Source organism: Python bivittatus, unplaced genomic scaffold (genome assembly GCF_059951505.1).
Source record: "Python bivittatus isolate LINGU-HERP-01145 unplaced genomic scaffold, Pbiv_v1 ctg000560_np1212, whole genome shotgun sequence".
Lineage (NCBI taxonomy): Eukaryota > Metazoa > Chordata > Lepidosauria > Squamata > Pythonidae > Python > Python bivittatus.
This window is the reverse complement of record NW_028277083.1, coordinates 7,442,611-7,462,729: the sequence shown is the minus strand read 5'-3', so window position 1 is coordinate 7,462,729 and position 20,119 is coordinate 7,442,611. Positions and strand designations below refer to the sequence as shown.

At 41.2% G+C, this 20,119-nt stretch overlaps 1 protein-coding gene and 1 pseudogene across 1 annotated transcript in view; both read right to left on the bottom strand.

Moving 5' to 3' along the window:
- Window positions 1–20,119, bottom strand: part of SMG1 (SMG1 nonsense mediated mRNA decay associated PI3K related kinase) — a 64,310-nt gene that overhangs the window by 21,593 nt on the left and 22,598 nt on the right. The window contains exons 16-39 of the mRNA XM_088148118.1: window positions 19,779–19,897; window positions 18,307–18,394; window positions 18,098–18,199; window positions 16,952–17,092; window positions 15,621–15,820; window positions 14,700–14,896; window positions 13,864–14,028; window positions 13,304–13,458; window positions 12,520–12,665; window positions 10,879–11,080; window positions 9,874–9,983; window positions 9,559–9,706; window positions 9,297–9,456; window positions 6,671–6,791; window positions 5,981–6,229; window positions 5,212–5,496; window positions 4,892–5,036; window positions 4,153–4,288; window positions 3,481–3,711; window positions 3,193–3,370; window positions 2,296–2,457; window positions 1,366–1,583; window positions 1,023–1,177; window positions 396–618 (exon numbers count right to left, since the gene is read on the bottom strand). Coding sequence (XP_088004244.1) covers window positions 396–618; window positions 1,023–1,177; window positions 1,366–1,583; window positions 2,296–2,457; window positions 3,193–3,370; window positions 3,481–3,711; window positions 4,153–4,288; window positions 4,892–5,036; window positions 5,212–5,496; window positions 5,981–6,229; window positions 6,671–6,791; window positions 9,297–9,456; window positions 9,559–9,706; window positions 9,874–9,983; window positions 10,879–11,080; window positions 12,520–12,665; window positions 13,304–13,458; window positions 13,864–14,028; window positions 14,700–14,896; window positions 15,621–15,820; window positions 16,952–17,092; window positions 18,098–18,199; window positions 18,307–18,394; window positions 19,779–19,897 — 4,036 coding nt within the window. The remainder of the gene's footprint in view (window positions 1–395; window positions 619–1,022; window positions 1,178–1,365; window positions 1,584–2,295; window positions 2,458–3,192; window positions 3,371–3,480; window positions 3,712–4,152; window positions 4,289–4,891; window positions 5,037–5,211; window positions 5,497–5,980; window positions 6,230–6,670; window positions 6,792–9,296; window positions 9,457–9,558; window positions 9,707–9,873; window positions 9,984–10,878; window positions 11,081–12,519; window positions 12,666–13,303; window positions 13,459–13,863; window positions 14,029–14,699; window positions 14,897–15,620; window positions 15,821–16,951; window positions 17,093–18,097; window positions 18,200–18,306; window positions 18,395–19,778; window positions 19,898–20,119) is intronic.
- Window positions 16,604–16,681, bottom strand: LOC148214816 (U4 spliceosomal RNA; annotated as a pseudogene).

The following is a 20,119-nucleotide window of genomic DNA, read 5'->3' as shown; positions in this document are numbered from 1 at the left end:
CAAAATGCTGAACCATTCCAGTCAATGTATTAACTCTACATTCTACAAAGGAGCTGTTAAAAAAAAAATCCCAGAGAGGTCCATTATTTATGTTATGGACTAAAATCCGCTCTTTCGCCTATTGCAATAAGCTTTGGAGGCAAGCTCCAGCCTCATCATATAGGGAGAGTTTCGCTAATTCTAAAGCTTTATCTTGGGATGGATGGATCAAGGTGGTTACCGTTCCAAGTCCCTCCTCTTCACACAATCAAAACAGAATGCGCTTGGAGAGGGATGTAACATCAAACTGCACAAACCAGAGTGAACTCTTCGATACTCTGAGCCGTAACCGCCATTTTCTAACGCACACACTGTACAATTGCTTCTAATTCAACTAGATGAGCAAAAAAAGCTACCTCTTTGAAAGGGATCCAGCTGCTTCCCGGCTTCGCAGGATTTGAAGGGTTCTTCAGCTTTTCCAAGGCATTTTCAATTGCATCCCCATAATTATCCTGAAACCACTTCTCATGGGGTGTTTCAGCAGGTGCTGCAGTGATACTCTGCACATGTTCCAAAGCAAATACGATGGGCTTCATTAAGGCTGTGTGCTTTTCACGCATGATGGCTATTTTTTCCTCTCTTAAGGGAGGGGGGAAAAACAAGAGCAGTTAGGGGAAATTGCCTCTTTTTTTTTTGAAGAATACTGATATTATCAGCACCATTTTTTCCCAAAATTGTGAAGTTTTGATTAGCATTCCATTACGAAGCTGAGAGCAAGGTGAGACTTAATTCCTACTAGTCATAAAAATCATAGTGCACAGAAGATTAAGAGACCATGAACTTTTTCTACAGATGTTAATGTCTCTGTGATTTACAGTTAACATGACTGGGGGCTTGAGGGGTAAAGTACAGTGTTTTAAGGAAAAAGAATAAAATTCAAAGGCTTTTTACTAAAAAATTCTTTGAGAAACCATCCAACTGATTTCTCAGAGGACATTTCAGGATGCAGCACATCATTTTGTGCATTGTGACAGAAAGCTTACTTGCGCAGGGTATTGTTATTCTGGACTCTCTTTACTTCATCCTCCAGTTGCTGAATCCGCCGGAGGACGTACATGTGTTGCTGCAAAAGGACCCCCAGCCAAAGTTCGTCCCAGAGAACAGTGACTCGACGCAGCTCTGCTACGAGCATCTGAACCTAGATCGACATCAACAAAAAAGTTTTCAGGCCGTTTGTTTTAACAATACAATAGCAGAAATGGATTTCCCAAGGCGCTTTTCCCAGATGCAAAGAAAATGGATTCTCTCCTGCTTTAAGCCAGAATTGTTAAAGCACAGAGGGTCCGACTTCAACCCAAGCCAGCACAAAGAAGACTGAAACTATACCTGTAATACCATTGTTGGATTTGCAGCTGACAGCTTCTCTACAATTTTGCTGTAGCAGTCTTGCATCATGGCCTGATCTTCATTGAAGCCCAGTTTGGCCTCATCCTTTAGGCTCTCCTGAGAAGCTGGAGGGCTGGCCCCATCACACTCACTGCCCAGCAGTTCTTCCCCTTGAATATTGCCCAGAAATGTAGGAATTGTGGAGGGGAATTTGCTCCCTAATTTTCAAGGGAGAAGATGGTTAGGCTTATGAGGCAAAAATCCAAAAGTCAACCAGAGATTGCCAGAGTCCACTTGATCAGTTTATCTCTAAATCTTCAAACTGATGTGAGCCTGCATTGGCAACATCAGTGGTCTTAGTCCAGCGTAAGGATAAGGTGGATCAGAGCCATGAAACTGTTAAAGGTGGCTGATTATGGAAGCTAAACACTGGGATAGACCTGCATCAGCGTTCGTGGGTGATGCCATTTGTTCCAACAGAATGTCAATCCAATTCCTTCTATTTCTGACATTTAGCCTAATACAAAATTCCCCAGATTCCTTTTGGGTGTGTATGTGTGTGTGTCTCCATTGCTTGGAGATGACCTACAAATGGAGCACTGCTTGTAAAATGGAGCTTTCTTTTCCTGGAAGTCTATTCTTGAGAAGGGGGGACCCTCCGGATAGATTTCAGGGGAGGGGAGACTTCCATATGAATGAAACAGCATAAATAAGGGATGTTCTGCTCACATGACACTGGGGGTCTCCAAGATAATGTGCTTCATACTGACTACAGATTCCCAGCAACATACTCCAGTGTTTAAAAACATTATGAAAGAGATATAAAGCATGTACTATATATTTATTTGCTGGCAAGAAGGCTTGCAACACTGCTAAAAATAAATTACCTGACGAAATGAAACACTTCAAAAGATACTGAGCTAAATATACCTGAAGCTTGAGATTCGCTGCTAAGGGAAATAGTGCCAACAATTGCAGGGTACAGTATAAGATGAGGAGAATCTTGTGCTACTCGGCAGAGGAGGTTGCAAATGCTCTGGCGAACATATACTTCAGGGTGATTCAGACGTGAAAAGAGTTGAGGAATTATGCCTTTATGAAGATAAAAAGTAGACAGTGTAAAGAATTAATTTGCACGCTGCAACCAAAAAAACACAACTGTCATTTTTGCATTTGACAACTTAAAACTGCAAGTCTTATTGCCCTGAAACACCTACTAACAAGTATAATCTCTTGTTAACATGTGCACCACACTTTATTGCCTTGCAGCTCAAGTGTAAAAATGCTTGTCATCTAAAAGCATTACTACAAATAGCTATCTCACCCAGTAGAACCCAGCTCTGTACAAAACTCTAAGTGGTGGAATCAGACCAATGCAGAATACAGTCAATATTTTGAAGCCTGTACTTGGGTTAATGCATCGTAAAATTCATTTGCCTTTTTAGCAAATTGTTGTCATACTTATTCTATATTTGTCATACATTCTCACACCCTGTCAAGAAAAAATATTTTGAATTCCTAACGCACAAATGATTCTATTTCCGTACTGTGAAGCTAAGGGTAAGAAATGTGCATGCATTAGTGAAGTATTCAACAATATTACAGATGAAAATAACACAATTCCTTAAGTTTAGGGTAGGAAAAAAGTGTAATTTTATCAGATCTACCATGTTCAAAATTTAGCCCCATGAAATGCAAATATAATCAGCACGCAGCTTAGAGAAGAAAACTATCAATTCCAGCCTATTATCTCAAGTTGGTTTTATTTCTCTAAAACAGCTTAAAGACTAAGAGAATGGAATTCCAAGCTGCTAAAAATTTCCATACCTCGCCATGGAGCTGTAGGAGTAGTTTCCAGTCCATGTTCTAGATACTGCCTCAGTTCCCCAGCATGTTTCACAAGCAGCCTTAACAATCTCAGGGTTGCCATTACAATTACATCGTCAGTGCTCTGTTCTGAAATATTCCTGAGATGCAATCTGGGATCATCTTCATCAAGAGGAACCTGTAATATCGAAGGAAGAAAGAAGCTGTGCTGACAGAAGAGTTGCTTTCATAGACCTCACCAGCTTAACAGCTTGCTTTGCACAGTAATCAAAATGCATAATTGCGTACCTGGCCAGCATTCAGTTTAAGGAAAGTAAAATAGGCACTACAGGAGAGTTTATAAAGGCTGAAGATCCTGTCTACAACTTTTCTCCACACTTTGATGAGGCCCTCGGTTGAATTTTCTTCCAGGTCCAAAAGCCAGGGGCAACTTGTCAATAACTGGCGCCAGATGACATCAACCATATCATCTTCCTCATTATCATCATTCTCTGCAATCTGAAGGGTTATATCCTCATCCTAAAGGGAAATTTAAATGTAAAGATTATCTCTCATCTTTCTCTGACAGCTGAATGTCACTGAAGCAGATTACAAGTTGGCAAATAAAACATACAAAGACTATTTTTCATCTGATCTCAGCCAAGGGTATTTTTAAGCAGCTAGTTTTATGCAGGTTCATGCTGTTCATTTATTTACATCAAAGTGGCATCATTTACATTTACAACGCCTAAGTGCCATCTCTTGTACCTTTCTTATATTTATTGTACAAGAGAACATGGTCCTCAAATATATTATATAAAGAAATGCCCATGCTGTAGTTATCTAGTGACATTGGCCTTTTGATTAATATTTAACAGTTTCATATTAAACTGTTACACAGCCCTAATTCTGTAACTAAAGAAAATTTCTGACTTTTCAGCCATTATTCATCTGCAAATGTTCCCATTAATTTAAACTAACCTGAATCCCAGCAGGCCGGCAGACTGCCTGTCCAAGAATGCCATAGATTTTCTCTCTGTCGTCTTCTGTAATGTTTTCTGGAAGCAGGCTTTGAACTTCAGATTTCTCTCTTGGCAGCAAGCGCACACCTCCCTGACTGTAACATCACAGATTTTTTCCAAAAGCAAGTTATTTGGATGGTGCAAACACAGCTTTGCCAGAATGAAACATTTTTCTAATATCCTACTGTTCAGACTGCTTTTATTCAATTATCTTCCCCACACACAGGCTAGCAACTGAAAATAAAAACTTTAGGGCCACAAAGCCAACAGAATCAATGGCAGTTTTTTTTTTTTTCAAAACTATGATTCTCAAAATGCAACAGAAATATTTGGAAAGTTAGACAAAATAACCAATGCATTACTTTTGAAGTTAAAAGAGATCTTATAGTGATTTCTTTTATGTGCCAAGCCTGCATGTGAAAAACCACTTATGAAAAGCTTACAAGATTCAAGTTAGATTTACTGGAAGCTGTATTTTATAACTGTGATTAAGAAAATCAATCTGTTTGTTTCATGATGACATCCTCATTTTAAAACTGCAGGAAATACGATGCCCTTTCATAATAAGTGACTCTACAGCAGAGGTTCAAACATTGGACGAGGCAGGCTTACAATGATTCCACTTGAAATCCATTTACAGAAAGTTATTAACTTGAAACATATTCGCAGGCCACATCAATTTTAAGAATCGGATTTACCTGGCATTGTCAACTACCTTCCGGCCCCATCTGTAAGCCCAGCTAGCCAGAGCTGCCCACGATTTAGCGACTTCAGGAGCCTGGGCTGAAGAGAGGCGATAGAGCTGCCCCAAAATGAAATCGGGTTCTCCAACACCAATGTTTACTGGAGAAATAGAACAAAGCATGGCATGGTTATCTCAAAAAAAAGCCAGCGGGCCACACTCCGAACGCTTAATTTTAACAAGCCGAGAGAATGAAGACCTCAGGTGAATGGCATGGTACCACCCATTCCAGGACTGATGTCAATAGAGCAGAAAACAGCCCTGAATCTCTTTTACCTGTGGATTCACTTTCAATCCTCGGATAGTCCTCCTCAATGGAGTTAACAGATGGCAGATCAATCAAGTTGTAGATGTTTCTGGATAGCATGGAAAGGCCAGTCAGATTTTGTTGCTGTCGCGCTCGGTACACTTGCTTCAACTGTCCTGAAATTTCTTTCCACTCAGCTTGGATCCACTTGGCTAACGTAAGGATAGACTTGGCAACAGCATATTCAGCTTTGGCCGACTTGCAGAAGCATATGGCGCAGGAACTCAGCATCTCCATGGCGTGGGTTGACTGGCCTGAGGACAGGGAAGACCGTTGGTAGAACAAGAAGCTTCCATTTCAGCTCCACACATTTCAGACACGAAGGTTGCCTTAACAACCCACTGGGGGCGGGGGGCAAAGGGACAGCTAGAAAGGCTCACTGACAAAAGCAAAGAACCATAATATTCATTGCATTAACCTAAAGGATTAGCTGCAGATGTTTTCTCAAAATGTCTTGCTGTTTTCCAACCATGTTGGATTTTGGGAAACAGTCATCTTAAAAGTTTAAAAGTAAAAAATCCCCATTTGGCACTCTACTGGTGCAGCAAGGGGTGCCACAAATTTAGGGATGCTTAAATTTAATTTTTCATCTTGATCTGAGTCCCATGTTGAAAATCAGACATGTGTAAATGTCTCACGTGAACAGTTTGATCTGAAAATGTCATTAAAGCCAGATGAAGGTACACGTGATTAGCCCTGAAAAGTGATTTTTGAGAACATCACCCAAGCGGCACTTACCGGCTGTGTATAACAGTTTGGTCTTTTCTATTTCGAGCTCAGGACCCCATTTTTCATCCATCTGAATTGGCGCCGACAGCTTCTTAAAGTGGTGGACTAAATCCTGGGCTGTGGTGGTTTTTCCCAGCTGAATTTCGCTACACTGAGCGAGCAGTCGTGTGGCCAGGGCCACATTCCCACGCTTCCTAGCAAATTTCGCGGCAGTCAGCCCCAGTTCCATTAAATGGCTTTTAACCGGAATACTTTGCTCTGAAAACACAGAAGTCCAAAAGTAATAAACTAAAGGAATCCTATGTAACAGACCACAGATATCCGCTCCCTCCTCTTGAATAATATGCCCATGTGCTGAATCTAAATAACGGTTTCTTTTATTTAAAAGTATGATTTCAACTGCTAGGTTGTCTTAAACCCAAAGGGTAACTAATCCTGATGAAACAGTCTTTCTTTCTTTTTAAACTTTAAGGCAGAAAATCCGGTTGAGCAATTTTATTTTCTATTTAACTCTAGGGGAAAGCACTTTATATTTCTCCCAGGAATAACTGATACAAACAGAACAAACAAAAATTCATGAGATAATATGATCCTTTACAAGAAACAAACTGCAGACTAATACAACTACTAAACTTTTAACAGAGGAACAATTCTAGTATCTCCTCCTTATCAAAATGCATGTGTATTTAGCATCTATACCTTTAAGTTTCTCCAGTAACTGATTCTGGTACATGGTGTATCTTAAAGCGTGCATCCACGGTCTTACGTCATGTTGCTTACATGAACGCAATGCTTCGCTGAACAAGGGAATGAGGCAATCCTGTAAAAAACAGGGGAGATGAGTGCCTGATGAGGCTGTAAGGCCTCTGAGCAGCTTTTTCCTCAAGCTTCGAATAGAAACATTCCTACACAGGCCCTGCACACATTCTCAAAGTATGTGCTGGATGCCACAGTCTACACACCTCTTCATTAGTCATAGGGGTTTGATAATACAGTAATGAAAAGTCAGTGGTCGTGCCAGCAGACTTCGGGTATTAGAGTAGTCATATTTACTACCGACCTCTAGGAGGCACTGTGGCTCCTTTTGTTCCTATTGTGCCTCCTAGTAGTGGATATGAATATAGCCACCATCATACAGATCCCTCTGGGTTGGGAGGTCTTGAGGCTTCGAGTACACGGCCCAGTCAAAATGAACACTAGAGCTCTCTAGTCTGAGTGTGGAAAAAATAAGAAAGTACCATTCATAGCATCTATGACTTCTAGTAATTCACACATCTGAAGGGGGCTGATGTGAGCTTTTAAGGACAAAGGTCTGCAGTTTTATGCAGGTTAGAAGACTGATTATGGGGTGGAGTGATACTAAGTTTGTTTGTAACCTCTTTAAAGAAGATTGGAAATCGCTTCTTTAAATATCTTTTCTTTTCTGCACTTTTTCTCATCTTTTCTTTCTTAATCTCATTTTCTGTATTTTTGTCGTGCTTATCTTTTATTCATGTGAAAATCTCTAATAAAAACTATACTTTTATAATATGCAGTGGTTCTCCTCCATTCTCCATGGCCAGTTCCAGTCACAGTCGGTGGGCAAGGAGGGGTCAAACCCCAGGCCCCTGCAGTGCGGGATGCCTCAGGGTTTGGGTCTCTGCTCTCTAACATCTGCATGAGACCGCTGGGTGAGGTCATCCGACAGAACCGGCACAGTATCATCAGTATGCTGATGATACCCAGCTATACATCTCTACCCTTGGCTGGCAGGTAATGCTGTTGCGGTGCTGTCCGGAGGCTGTAAGGATCTTCAGCTCAACCCTAGCAAGGTGGAGTGGCTCTGGGGTTTTCGCCCCCCAAGAGTTTTGTCATCTTTGACTCTGGATGGGGTTGCACTCCCCTGGACCGAGCTGGTGCACAATTTGGGTGCCTTCTGAACTCGCGACTCCTGCTTGATGAATAGGTGGCAGCCGTGGCTGGGGGGGGCCTTTGCACAGGTCCATCTTGTGCCCCAACTGCACCCTTTCCTGGACTCGGAGGCCTTGCTCATGGTCACTCACGCCTCAGACTCTTCCCAGTTGGATTACTGCAATGTGCTTTACATGGGGCTGCCCTTGAAGACCACTCGGAAGTTACAACTGGTCCAGAATGCAGCAGCGCACACAGTATTGGGTGTTCATAGGTTCACCCACATTACATCTCTATCGTGTGAGCTGCAATGGCTCCCAGTTTCCTTCCAGGTGCAATTCAAGGTGCTGGTTATCACCTTTAAAGACCTACATGGCACGGGAACCGCTTATCTGCAGGACCGCCTCTCCCTAAGAATATCTGCCCATCCCACCAGATCGGATAGGGTAGGCAGGCTCCAGATCCCTTCCCTGAAATCCTGCCACCTAGTGGGACCTCGGAAGCGTGCCTTTTCCGTGGCTGCCTGTCAGGCCCAGCCCAAGGAAAATGGCGAAACAGTCGAGTTCAGTTCCTTTATTTGCTTACACCCTATAGACAGAATCTTGCCAGACTAAATCTGTGCTACCGCAACTAGGGGGTATACCCTGGGAGATTCTAGGGAGTGGCTACCCTGAACCTCTTTTGGGTCCCACGCTCCCCCTGCGGACTGTGTTGCCTCTTCTCTCCTTTCCCTTCCTGGAATGCGCCCCCTCCTTCCCAATAGCCTTGCTCTCTGCTGCAATCCACCACACTGCCCCACCTATAATCACCTCTCCCCGGCAATTCGGCAGGCCCTCACCCGTTTAGCCTTTCGGAAGGCCATCAAGACCTGGCTTTTTACTGGGCGCTGGGATAGGATAGAATGGAATGGGATAGAAAGAACGGAACAAGGGTGATTGGAGCTTGCTGCAGAGCATCCTAAGGGGGTGATTAAGGTGCAGGGTTTTTCTTTTGCTTTGATTTACTGTTTTATGGTTACGTTTATAGTTACTGGCTTTACTGCTGTTGTGAGCCACCCAGAGCTGTTTAAGATGGGTGCCCACACAAATCTTTTAAATAAAAAATAAATGAATTTCATAAAAGGAAGACTGGTTATGAAACACGCACAATGAAATCCCCTCCTGAAAGCACCGATTCTATGTAACATTTGTATGCAAATAGATGCATAGCAGGACTTGATATTAATCCTGTAAACCTAACTGATTTATGTTAATACTTTGAGAATAACAACCCTACTTTGTTATTTTGCCTGGTCTGGACTTGGTTCTGTATCGTACAATGAAGTCTCTCAAGGTCAGAGTTTCTAAATTCATGCACTGGGCCAGGCAGGCTACAAGCACGTGCACCCATCAATATCTGATCCTGGTCCTGTCCTTCAGGAGGCAAAGAAATATACCTCTGAGGACAGCCGGCTCGACACTGTATTTTCCAAAGCAGATGAACAGTACAGCTGCAGCGTGCTCAGTACTGGCAAAGACTGAGAAACGGTCAAGGTGGCCAGCCTTAAGGGTCCAAGAGCAATGCGGGAAGTCTGCTTCAAATACTTTATCAAGTTCCTGAAAAACAAAGTTGCACAGCAAAGAATTATTCAAGCTGCTCTCCTTCCATAAATGCAAAGTTAACCTATACCAGCAGTTCAACCACCACAGAAAGCTTACTCTGTCATCGGTTGCCATTTCTGTTCCTGGTCGATGTAGCCTACAGCTGTTGCCAGACACACGGAGCTCCTCAACAACTGAACCTCAATTGCTTTCTGAAGTTCTCTGGGATCGGGAGACAACATGTTTGGAAGGAGCTTCTTCATATCTACAACAAGTATTAGCAGATATATAGTTGCTAACATCCATTCACTTCAGGTCGGTTGGCTTTTTAACCTCACAACAGACGAAGTCACAACCACCAATGGATATGCATGGAAATTAAGCCTCACCCCAACAAATCTTCCTGTCAAGATAACCTTTCATTTGGAATACCTATTTTTTCTTTGGCTCCTCCAATAAGCAGGTTGATGTCTTCCCCAGGAAGCAGCTCAAGTTGTTCGGTACATTCGGTAAGTTCTCCAGCTCCAAAGCTGCTCAGAGACCTGCAACAAAATCAAACCTATTTCTTAATTTAGCTCAACCAGCAGCGCTCTGCTTTATTTCTGCAAGCTCAGAGATTGCTTCAAACCTCTACAAAAAAAGCTTGCTCTCTTTCTGACAGGCTGCTATTTGGGAGAGAGAGAGAAATGGATGCTAGAAAGAGATAAGAGAGGAAAATAATGGATTTGCCCATTTTGTTTTCTCTTTGGCCTCATCTGCTCCTTTCATCCAACCCACTATGTTGCCCTTCAGAGTTTATACCTGAGGGTATTACTCTTCTGAATGACTATCCTAAAATGTAAATGGAAAAAATAAGTAAAATCTGTTTTTGGCAAGGTCACCACAAGATATAATATACAGAATTAGTAGAGTGCAAAATCTTTGCAAACAGTCCATGTTACATTACTATTTCAATTTTGATATACATTCAAGAAGAGCAGTTGAATTGTTTAGATGGGCAAAAGAGAAGGTGTTAGATTGGACTAATTCCTGGAGATCAATGACTATGAGCCTTGAGAGCAGTAGGACTGCCTCTGAAGGCTATCTTCTGACAGACGAGTGGGCTTCCTTGCGCAGTTGGTAGCCCACTGTGAGAACAGACTGCTAGACTAGATGGGCCAGGGATCTGATCCAGCAGGGCACTGCTTACGTCCTTAAATATCTATACGGGAGGGTGGCCTACTTTTTATTTTTAAAAAAATCTTGCTAGTAATGAAGAACCAGGAAGCAGAACCACTACAGCTCAAAATTACAAGACTGCCATCTCCAGGAAGACCTCACATATCTTCTCCTCTTGCCTTCCTTTCTTCTGTCACACAGGTGAGATGTCCTAAGCATCTCTGTTGACTGAAACATTTCCTTGTGGCAAAGAACAGCTGAGAAGCCAGTGAAACTTACTTGATGTAGTTGAAGTCCGCTTTTAAACTAACTGAGCCACTGCTGGTGTTTTTTTTCAAGTCATGGACTGCATTCTGCCATTCTTGCACTGCAGACCAGTCAGCGATGGAGATGTAACATTCGCAAGCCTTGTTACCCAGGTAATTAATTACTTCAGGTGAAGACTCCCCTGGCTTAGTTAGCACCGTCTTCCGTGAATCTCCTGCAAAAGTCAAAGTCAAGTATTAATGCCCTTGACAAACTTAAGACACAACTTCTTAAAAACCAGAGCCCCTTCATTTGCGGACACCTTGGAATTAGTTTCTTGGAATGAAAGTTTGACTAGAGGCCCCTACCTACTATTGTCTCCTGAAAGAGCTTTGTTTTCCTGTCTGCAAGATTCTCTCCCATGCTACTTTCTGTCAATGCAATATTTGTGTCTTGGGCAAAGGTTCAGAAAATGACATAGCCAACTTTTCCCCTCCTTCCCAGCAAGAGGTTGCACTACTACCTCCTTTGGAGAATATCCAAATATGCAACTGTCCCCAAAAGAGACCCCTACCAAGTCCAACCTTACATTCTTGCTTGTTCCATTTGCCCAGGGAACATGCAGGCCGTTAGCTTGCCATCCCACACGGAAAACCATGTGGGTTATCAACCCAACTCTGCTTTTTGCTGGAATGAGGTGGCAATTATGTCATCTGCAGGATGCAGATTTATCAAGATTTAAGACCTCCACTCTGAGCTCCTTGATGTGTAGCTAATTCTTTGTGATGTTTAGAGTTTGTGCTAGTTTCTCTCATGGCCCATATGAAGCTACATCAATTTGGATTGTGGTCAAAACTGATCTTTAATCTGGATCTCTCACTTTGACCCTAGTTACCAATCAGTTTGGAAGAAAAGAATTAAATCAGACCTACAAAATATGGTCTACCAAATCCAGTATCTGGTTCCATTAGAGCTGGAGGGAGCCAGTTTGGAATTGAATCTACATACCCTGGACTCTGTTCTCCAAAAATCCTGGAGCTTTATTCCCCTGCTATTTGAGCAGGGGCAGAGCCAAAAACCCTTCACTCCAGCTATCTAACATCTGGTGCTTGCTGCACCAGAAAGCTTTCTCCTTTGCAAGGTTCATTTTCTTGTCTTCATTGTTATTAAAAGGGAGCTACAGTTTTATCAACATCCACTTCAAGACCAAATGTCCCTCTATAGCTGGGTGACACTGAGATGGTCCAATATGTACAATTGTGTCCAAGGTGCCATTCAGATCTAATAGCCCCCTGCTGCAAATTTTTCTGCAGGTAAAATGAGGAGGAAGTGTTGTTCCTTTTGGAGGATAAGGATGAAGAAGCCTCTAGAAATGTCACTAAATTGGGCATTATTGCTGTCACCATATGTGCAGTTTATGTTCCTCAATCCCCAAACACAAATGGACTCCTCTGCATCACAGGAAAACTTCATATATTTAGCATTTATTTGCAAGTTTTTCTACCATTTACTCTTTTTAGGTTTTATATTGTTTATGTGTGTATTTGTATATAAGTATTTTCACACACACACATGCAGACTCGTTTTTAGACACACTCTTCATTCTATGCCGCTCATCCATGACCATCACAGGCTTTAACTGACTAAATACAGGTTCTCTGCAACAATACGCACCATTTAGTGAGTGTTTTGGGCTGGCATTATTGCCACTGTTCAAATTAGCCAACTTGAGGACGGCTTTATCAAAACCGGCGACGCAGCACTCCACCCCCGTCATGGCACAGAGATGTTCCTGGTATTCAACCGCAGCCTTTTCAAACCTTCAACAATGTCAGTTTCAGGAGTTAGCAAAGCTTTGCACAGCTATTTATACTGCTTTAGACCATCCCATAATATAACGCTCCTCATTGGGCAGAAAAGCCCCTCATATAGCTTGGCAACAAGCAGACCAGAAGCCCATTCAGCCTGCAACTGTTCCTTTCCCGACTGCCCTTCCCAATAAGGAAAAGAGAGAATGATGAATGTGAATCCACCCTCTTGCTCATCTCTCCTCTACTATTCAGAGGAATGCTAGAAACTCTGCACTCCCCTTATCTTCTAAACCTACTCCCAGCTGGTACTTATGATACTGTGTCACATAACCACAGTAGTCTATAATGAGAATAAATGACACACATCAAACAAACCACAATATGGCTTAAAACTCAACCATAAGAGAGGCAGGACAGATGCAGTGGTACTAGGTAACACAGATGCTCTGGAAAATACACACCCCGATAACTGGACCCCTACAAGCCACCATCACATCACATGCACAAGGATGTCATGACACAGATGATCCCACTTGATTCCCCTCCCCCCACGGATGCTCATGTTTGGATGGTCTTAACATGAAAAGGAAGAAAACTGTTACATTCATTCAGTACCTGGCAGACGCATTGCTGTACAGACTACTTACCGTCCTTCAGCCTGCTGAGCTACAGAATTAATCCAGGTGAGGTTTCTTCCAACTATCGCAGAAGACCAGACAGCTATACCTTGAATGGCTTCAGGGCAATGAAGCTCACAGAGGGCTTCGACCACCATCATGACAGTTACTTCTAATTCATTTCCCTGGCAGCAGGGAGGTTAGAAATGGTTAGTTCAATTTATACCTAGGGATAAGCCAGCTTATTGCAACCCACAGAGCCCTTTCCACCCCTGTAAAGGATGGCAAAGACTCAGAAAGCTTTTACTGTCATCGCTGAGCAAAATGCAATGCATCCTTTCTCTAGCAAACTTCTGACTCAGGAATAGCTCATTATAGCTCTTTGGAATCCACCCAGCTATAATAACCCGGGTTATTCAAATATTTGCATTTCTATAATAGGTCAGTCATGAGTGATACCTCACATAATAACTCTGCATGTCGGGGGTGAGGGAGAGAAAGAATAGGAGATAAATAAACCAGCCATCTTTGGCTTACACTGTGATTTATTCAGAAAATTATGAAAATATTTTTGCCCAGAAGTGTTGTACCTGAGATATATTATTAGTCTTCATTTCTGTCAGCAAATCAAAGCCATGTCGGACAGTGACAGCAGGCTGTCCAGCCAATAACCCAACACGCATGATGGAAAGTCGAATACGAGTTAACCAATCTTGGCAAGTCTGACGATTTGTATAGAAGAATGTCCTGATTACCTTCATAAATGGAGAGGGAGAAATCTCATTTATTTTTCATTTACTCACAGATATATAACAGAACCATCTGCACTATGTCTAGCCTATCCACCATAAAAACAGCAAAACAAGGAGAGCTAAACCTATGGAAAGCATGTTTGCAGCCCCATAACCCTTCCAGATTAATAATCTCAAGTAAGCCACTCCTTCAACAGAATTAGCAACCAGTACGTATTGCATCATGTAGTATAACTGTGAAGCACTTCAGGGCCTATCTTCAGAAGGTGCTTTGGACTATAAACATAACTTCAATCAGTTATGCCTTAAAGCAGCTGATCTGTTCCCAGGTCTGCTCCTTCATTAAAGCAACTTGATTTTTTAAGGCTACCACATGAGTTTGAGGGAAAAAAACATGTTCCTGCTTTAGGGAATTCACATATTAAGGTCAAGGTAAGTCCGAAAGCAGCAGCATCTTCTTTCTAGGCTCACGTGGAAGCCTGTAAAAAGTAGGGCTGCTTTATAGCAGAGGTGCAGGGTTTATGTAAGGTCCAAACACTTCTTGAAAGTCATTTTTGAAGCATGCACAGTCCTAATGATTAACTGCTCCAGATTGAATTTATAACAGTCCCAGTAGCCATGAACCCACAACATTTCAAAATAGAAATGGGAGATAATACCATAATTGGACTTACCTTTGGTGGAGAGGTAAGAGCATTGGCACACCCTTCATAAGCATTATACATCAGTTTCTCCAAGTTCTCCAAGTACTGAAGAAGCAGAACCAGCCGCAACTGGTTGCTGCTATGGCCTTCATCGTTGTCTGCTGTAGTCCACTGGCTAACATCTTGATCCGGATTTAACGTGTGAGCTGCAAGACTTCTAATGATACCTGAAAGCATCCATTCAGAATATATCACGGTACAAAGTATCAGACTAAAAGACCAAAGCTACTTTTTCTGAAAGAGTAATTCCTTATTTGCAGAAAAGATCAGATTACCACACTGAGCATTTTGGACTGGGTCATACTGAACGCACAGACATCCTTATGTTTAATCTTAACTGGATATACAAGTTTAGGAAAGTTGCCTATAGGTTCATAATTATAATGTATATTCAACAAAATCTGATTGTATCTCATGCAGGAAATAATAGGGATAAAGGTGGGAAGATCTAGGAAAATGTTAGAAAAGAGCATCTCTCATGAAACTCTGTTGAGTATATTCACAAATTTACTTGTACAAAACCAAGGCTACAATCTTATGTTTGCTGACTTGGCATCCCATTCCACTAGAAAGGAATTTTTTATTCTCTATGACCAGATTAGACTTGCATAGGAATCTTATGTATACTGTGCCTTGGAAGTCTAGAAAAACAGTTAAATGAAACAATTTTGTAAATTTCAGAAACATGCTAAATAGTATGCTTTTCTAAAATGCAGTTGTAAATTATGCATTTTGAATTAAGACAAGTTTACATTTGAAAAAATAAGCCCATTATTTCCAAAATGACCCTCAATTTTCTGGAAACATACACGCATGTATCAACTTTTTTTTTTAAATCTCTAGTTATCCCAAGATAGAAATTTTGAAAATACATAAATCTTTTCAGGTTACCTTCAATTGTCTGGAACGTGTCCTGAGCTCTGCCTAGGGGTGTTCTTAACTTTGAAAGGACAGTAAATTGGGCTGCTTCCCAAATAGCCCACTGCCAAAGAACTGCCTCCGTTTTCAATAAATTGCGCGGAATACTTGATTGATCATGTTTATCCAATCTCTGGCAACTATAAAATAACCTTTCTAGCCAGCTCTCTTTCCTGAAACAAAAGTGATTATTAAGGCAGGTAAGCAACCGCTAGCACTGTATATATTCAAATTATATTTCGTTTGGATGAAGAGGAGGAATGTTATATATAGTAACAGTGGCTATGTTCAGATTTAATATCAAATAAAATTACAGTTTTTCATTCTATCCATGTATCTCAGGGCGTCAATTCCTCTCTTCCATTCCACAGCCACAAGCAAACTGAAATCTGTCACTTCTGTTTCAGGTAACTGAAGCTTAGAGCTACATTTAAACTAGAGAAATTGTGGTTAGTCATACATATAATGAAATGGACACAATACTTTTAATAAACTGCACTTAAAACTAACCACAATTTAGCATTCAGACACATTCCTAAACCACACCTTCAATAACCTCTTTGCAGCCTCGTTGGAGAAGTGGGGATGACAAGCCCAAAACGTGCTCACATAATGTAACGTCATAGCTCATAAAAATCAGCCTGTGAAAATTACTAATAGCGCTACTGATTCAGAAAGAACCCAGTCATTACATTTCAAAAGCTTTGGTCAGGGATGAACAATGCAAAGATTATAGCCTCTAGAGCCCTTTTGACCAGAGTACTCAGTTGTTTAGGAGGACTCAGAATAAAATGGCTGCTCACGCCTCACATTATGCTTAAAACATTTTAACACACCATCCAAAAACTAAAGCAATCCTGGCTCTGTCCACTTTACATCATCACCCTGCTCTCCCCAAAAGGTGGTGCCAATTCCTGATCTTTTGCTTTCCCCAAAGTTATCTTATTCGTTACATCCAAGGATATGTTTCCAATTAGCAATAATTGCGCCTCGGATAAAACTTACTGGCTACTATACTGCCACTGCGCCAAGGATAAGCCATGTAGGTGTCTTCATATCGATTGCATTTTAAAGAAAAGAAAAAGATTCGGACTCAAGAATTAACAGCATCTTAAAATTTGACAGAAGCAGCACGTTGTTTTTGCTTCAAGGTATTTCTTGTACAGGCTGAGTTATTTAACGCGGTGTATTATGTATAATCTCTCAGTAACTGACTGCCTCTAGCAGCACACCCACTTTCCCTGTTCTTCCGCCCCACCAAATACGTATGTTTTTTAGCTTAGAAGTTCACACGTGCTTCTTACCCTGTTCGATGAGAACTCCCATACAGGATGAAACTGATGATATCAGAAAAGTCTTGCGGGTGAAATGTATTGCTTGGAGCTTTGCTCATATGACTTCGAATGGCTAGGGAGATTTCTTGGATTTCTGCATGATGGTGATTACTATCAAAAATTCCAAGAAAAACCCACAATTGTTTGGTGAGAACTTGGAGGCAAATGCAGACCAACGCTTCCTCTCATCTGTCACCCATAAATATCAACCCTTCCTCCCCACAAAAATGGCCCTCTGCTTTTTCATGGGCTTCATGCCACATACACCATCCCACTAGGTGTGCAGAAAGGGCAGAAAAAGACAATTCTCTGTCCCACTGCGCAGCCAAATAGACCCCTCGCATCATGAAGGAGAAGGGAGAATACATCTCCCACTCCATCAAGTTCTCACCAGGGATCGGGAAAAGATCTAGGGATTATTATTGGAAGGGAAGTAAACAGTAGATCCAAATCTTCCTTGATAGTCTGATTAATACATATAATCAATAGAAAGAAGGCTGCTTCCCTAAGGATAAGCATGTTGTAATGTGAGTTTTTAAAGTCTTTTTTTTTAGAAAATAATTATATACATACAGATCGGCATGGCAGCACCACAGCCTGGCACCTTTCTGTTAATCTTCACAGAACATCAAGCCAGCCAATGCATCTCATCTACAACTTTCCCGGTGAGTAAGTGAACACAGCCCTTCCTGCACCCAGGCTTCGTGGAGCTTATGGGTAGAAGGATTTGCTGGTTGCTGCTGCCAAACCTTCATTCTAGGAAATGTTCTTGGTGTTGCACCAGGCCAGAAGAAGTGGGTGGGAGGCTTTCTGTCGCCACTCCCACATATCCTGGAGTATCCATCTCCCTTCCTCCCAAGAGACAGCATAATGCACCATGAACTACTTAAAAAAAGGCTTCTGAATGGGTTTCATGGGAAGAACCATTCAACTCCTATTTTTCCTTAAGGAGAGTAGCCATCAGTAGACCTGAATGTCTCCAGTAACTCAGATCTCATTCTTGCTCTCCAACTCTTAAGACTAGAATTGAAAGTATCTGACTACAATACATAACTTGACCTTGTTCTTCACACGCTGATTGCAAGAATTTACATCCAATGCAACCCACTTAATTACCTTAGTATGACATCCAAAGGAATAGACTTTAAGAGTTTTCCAAATGCTTGTCTTATCCGAGCACCACTGTGGACCAGCTGAACGCGGCATACGTCAACACACCTGTGCCACAGAACAAGGAAAACAACACAGAATCAAGGAAGTAACTCAGGCACTTGCACAAAATTTGGCAGAACAATTGATCTGGAAAAAGTCAAAGCACTAAATACCTCTGCAGTAAATCTTCTGGGAGAGATGACGACAAAGCATGAAGGCTACTGCATGCCTGAAGACAAATGTTAACATCTTCCAAGAGGGCTGTATTTTGGGTGGAATGAAGAGAGCTTTATTATCCATCAGAATGGTATAATCTCTTTCTCTTTTAGCAACAAGACTGTTAATATTAAAAGGTAGTGATCAATGAATGGCAGAAGTTGGACTCCGTTTCCTCAATTTGTATACATGTCAATTCCTAAGTATCTTCAGTTTAAGCTACTTACAATAACCAACATAAAGAAAGCTCAGGACACTTCCAGGAAAACAGACTGCAAAAAAAGCACCCAAAATCTTATGAAATTTCAGTGAGAGTCCCCACCTCAAAAGCTTGCAGGATCTCACACAGAACCTTAAGGGATTTGGTGCACATGTGAGATTTCAGCAAATTATTAATTTACAATCCTTGTGCTAGCAGTGCAATTGTAGATCTCTTCTTTTTGAATTTCATCACAAATTGTTTCTGAAGCTGCAAGGAGTTTGTCCGACTCTTCGTGACCCCATGAACCATATTGCGCCAGGCCTTCCTGTCCTCCACTGCCTCCCTGGGGCAGCTAAAAAAGTCAATCCCTTTTGGCTCAAGGCCCTACCTTCGTCAGTTGTTCAATTTTTGATTCTGTTTCCCCACGTACAAGTTTAACAGTTTATATATGTGTAATCATTTCAACCTATCAGAGGGTTACCTACCCAACAGGCCATTTAAATCTGTTACTACATTGCATATCATTTCTACAACTTGGTCACTTCATCCAAGGTTTTGTTTTAATTCAGTACAGATATTCCTAGGACACTTAATATATTTACTAAGGCATAATAAAAATATATTATACTCATAGCTTCCTGATTTTCACTGTGGAAATCATGAGGATTTTTTGCTGCTTCTATAGAAGAGTTGCAGGGAAAGATAGAACATTGCTGGCATTCAGCTCTAATAAGAATAGCACAAATATTTCATAATTACTCAACAAAACATTGTTGGGGAAGCAAAATGTTGTATGGTGGATATGTAGAAAAAAAAAATTCTAAAAAAACCCTGAAGAATTATTATAACTAAACAAAAAGTAGAATTGGGATTACTACATATTTTTGAGGAAATTAATGCTAAGTTACTTAATATGGAACTTACATTTTTTCTCCTAGCAGCTAAATTAATAATTGCTCAACAGTGGAAGTTGGTATACATTATGTTAATAAAAATATAGTTCATATTTTGGCAAGGCTTTGACTAATGGGAATTATGAATGAATTCTGATTTATGCTGTTTTTGGATGTAAAATGTTCTCAATTAAAAAAATATAAAATGTAATTTATTTTATTTAAGATAAAACAGGTAGATAGATCTTCGCTAGTTTTCTAACAGCAGAATCACAAGAAAATGTGCATATATTTTGCTTATCCCTCTTTTAGGTTAGAAAAGTAAAACGCTTACTGTTTGCCAGAAGTCCTTTGCAAAACTTATGGAAGGAGGGGAGAGAGAACAAGGGTGCATAGGTCTCTGACTTCTTCATCAGAACAGCTACTTCCAAAGCCCAAGTCATGAGCAGTTTCCTAAAAACATATCACAGAACCATTCTTTTCTATTGTTACGTTATGCATCTATGCATTCTGTAGAGTGGTATTTTTCAAACTTGGCAACTTTAAAATGACAACTTTAAGCGTGCTGGCTGGGGAATTCTGGAAGTTGAAGTCCACCCAAACCCTTAAAGTTGCCAGGTTTGAAAAACACTGCCCTAGAGTTACATGTGACACACAAGATTTAAATGACAAATA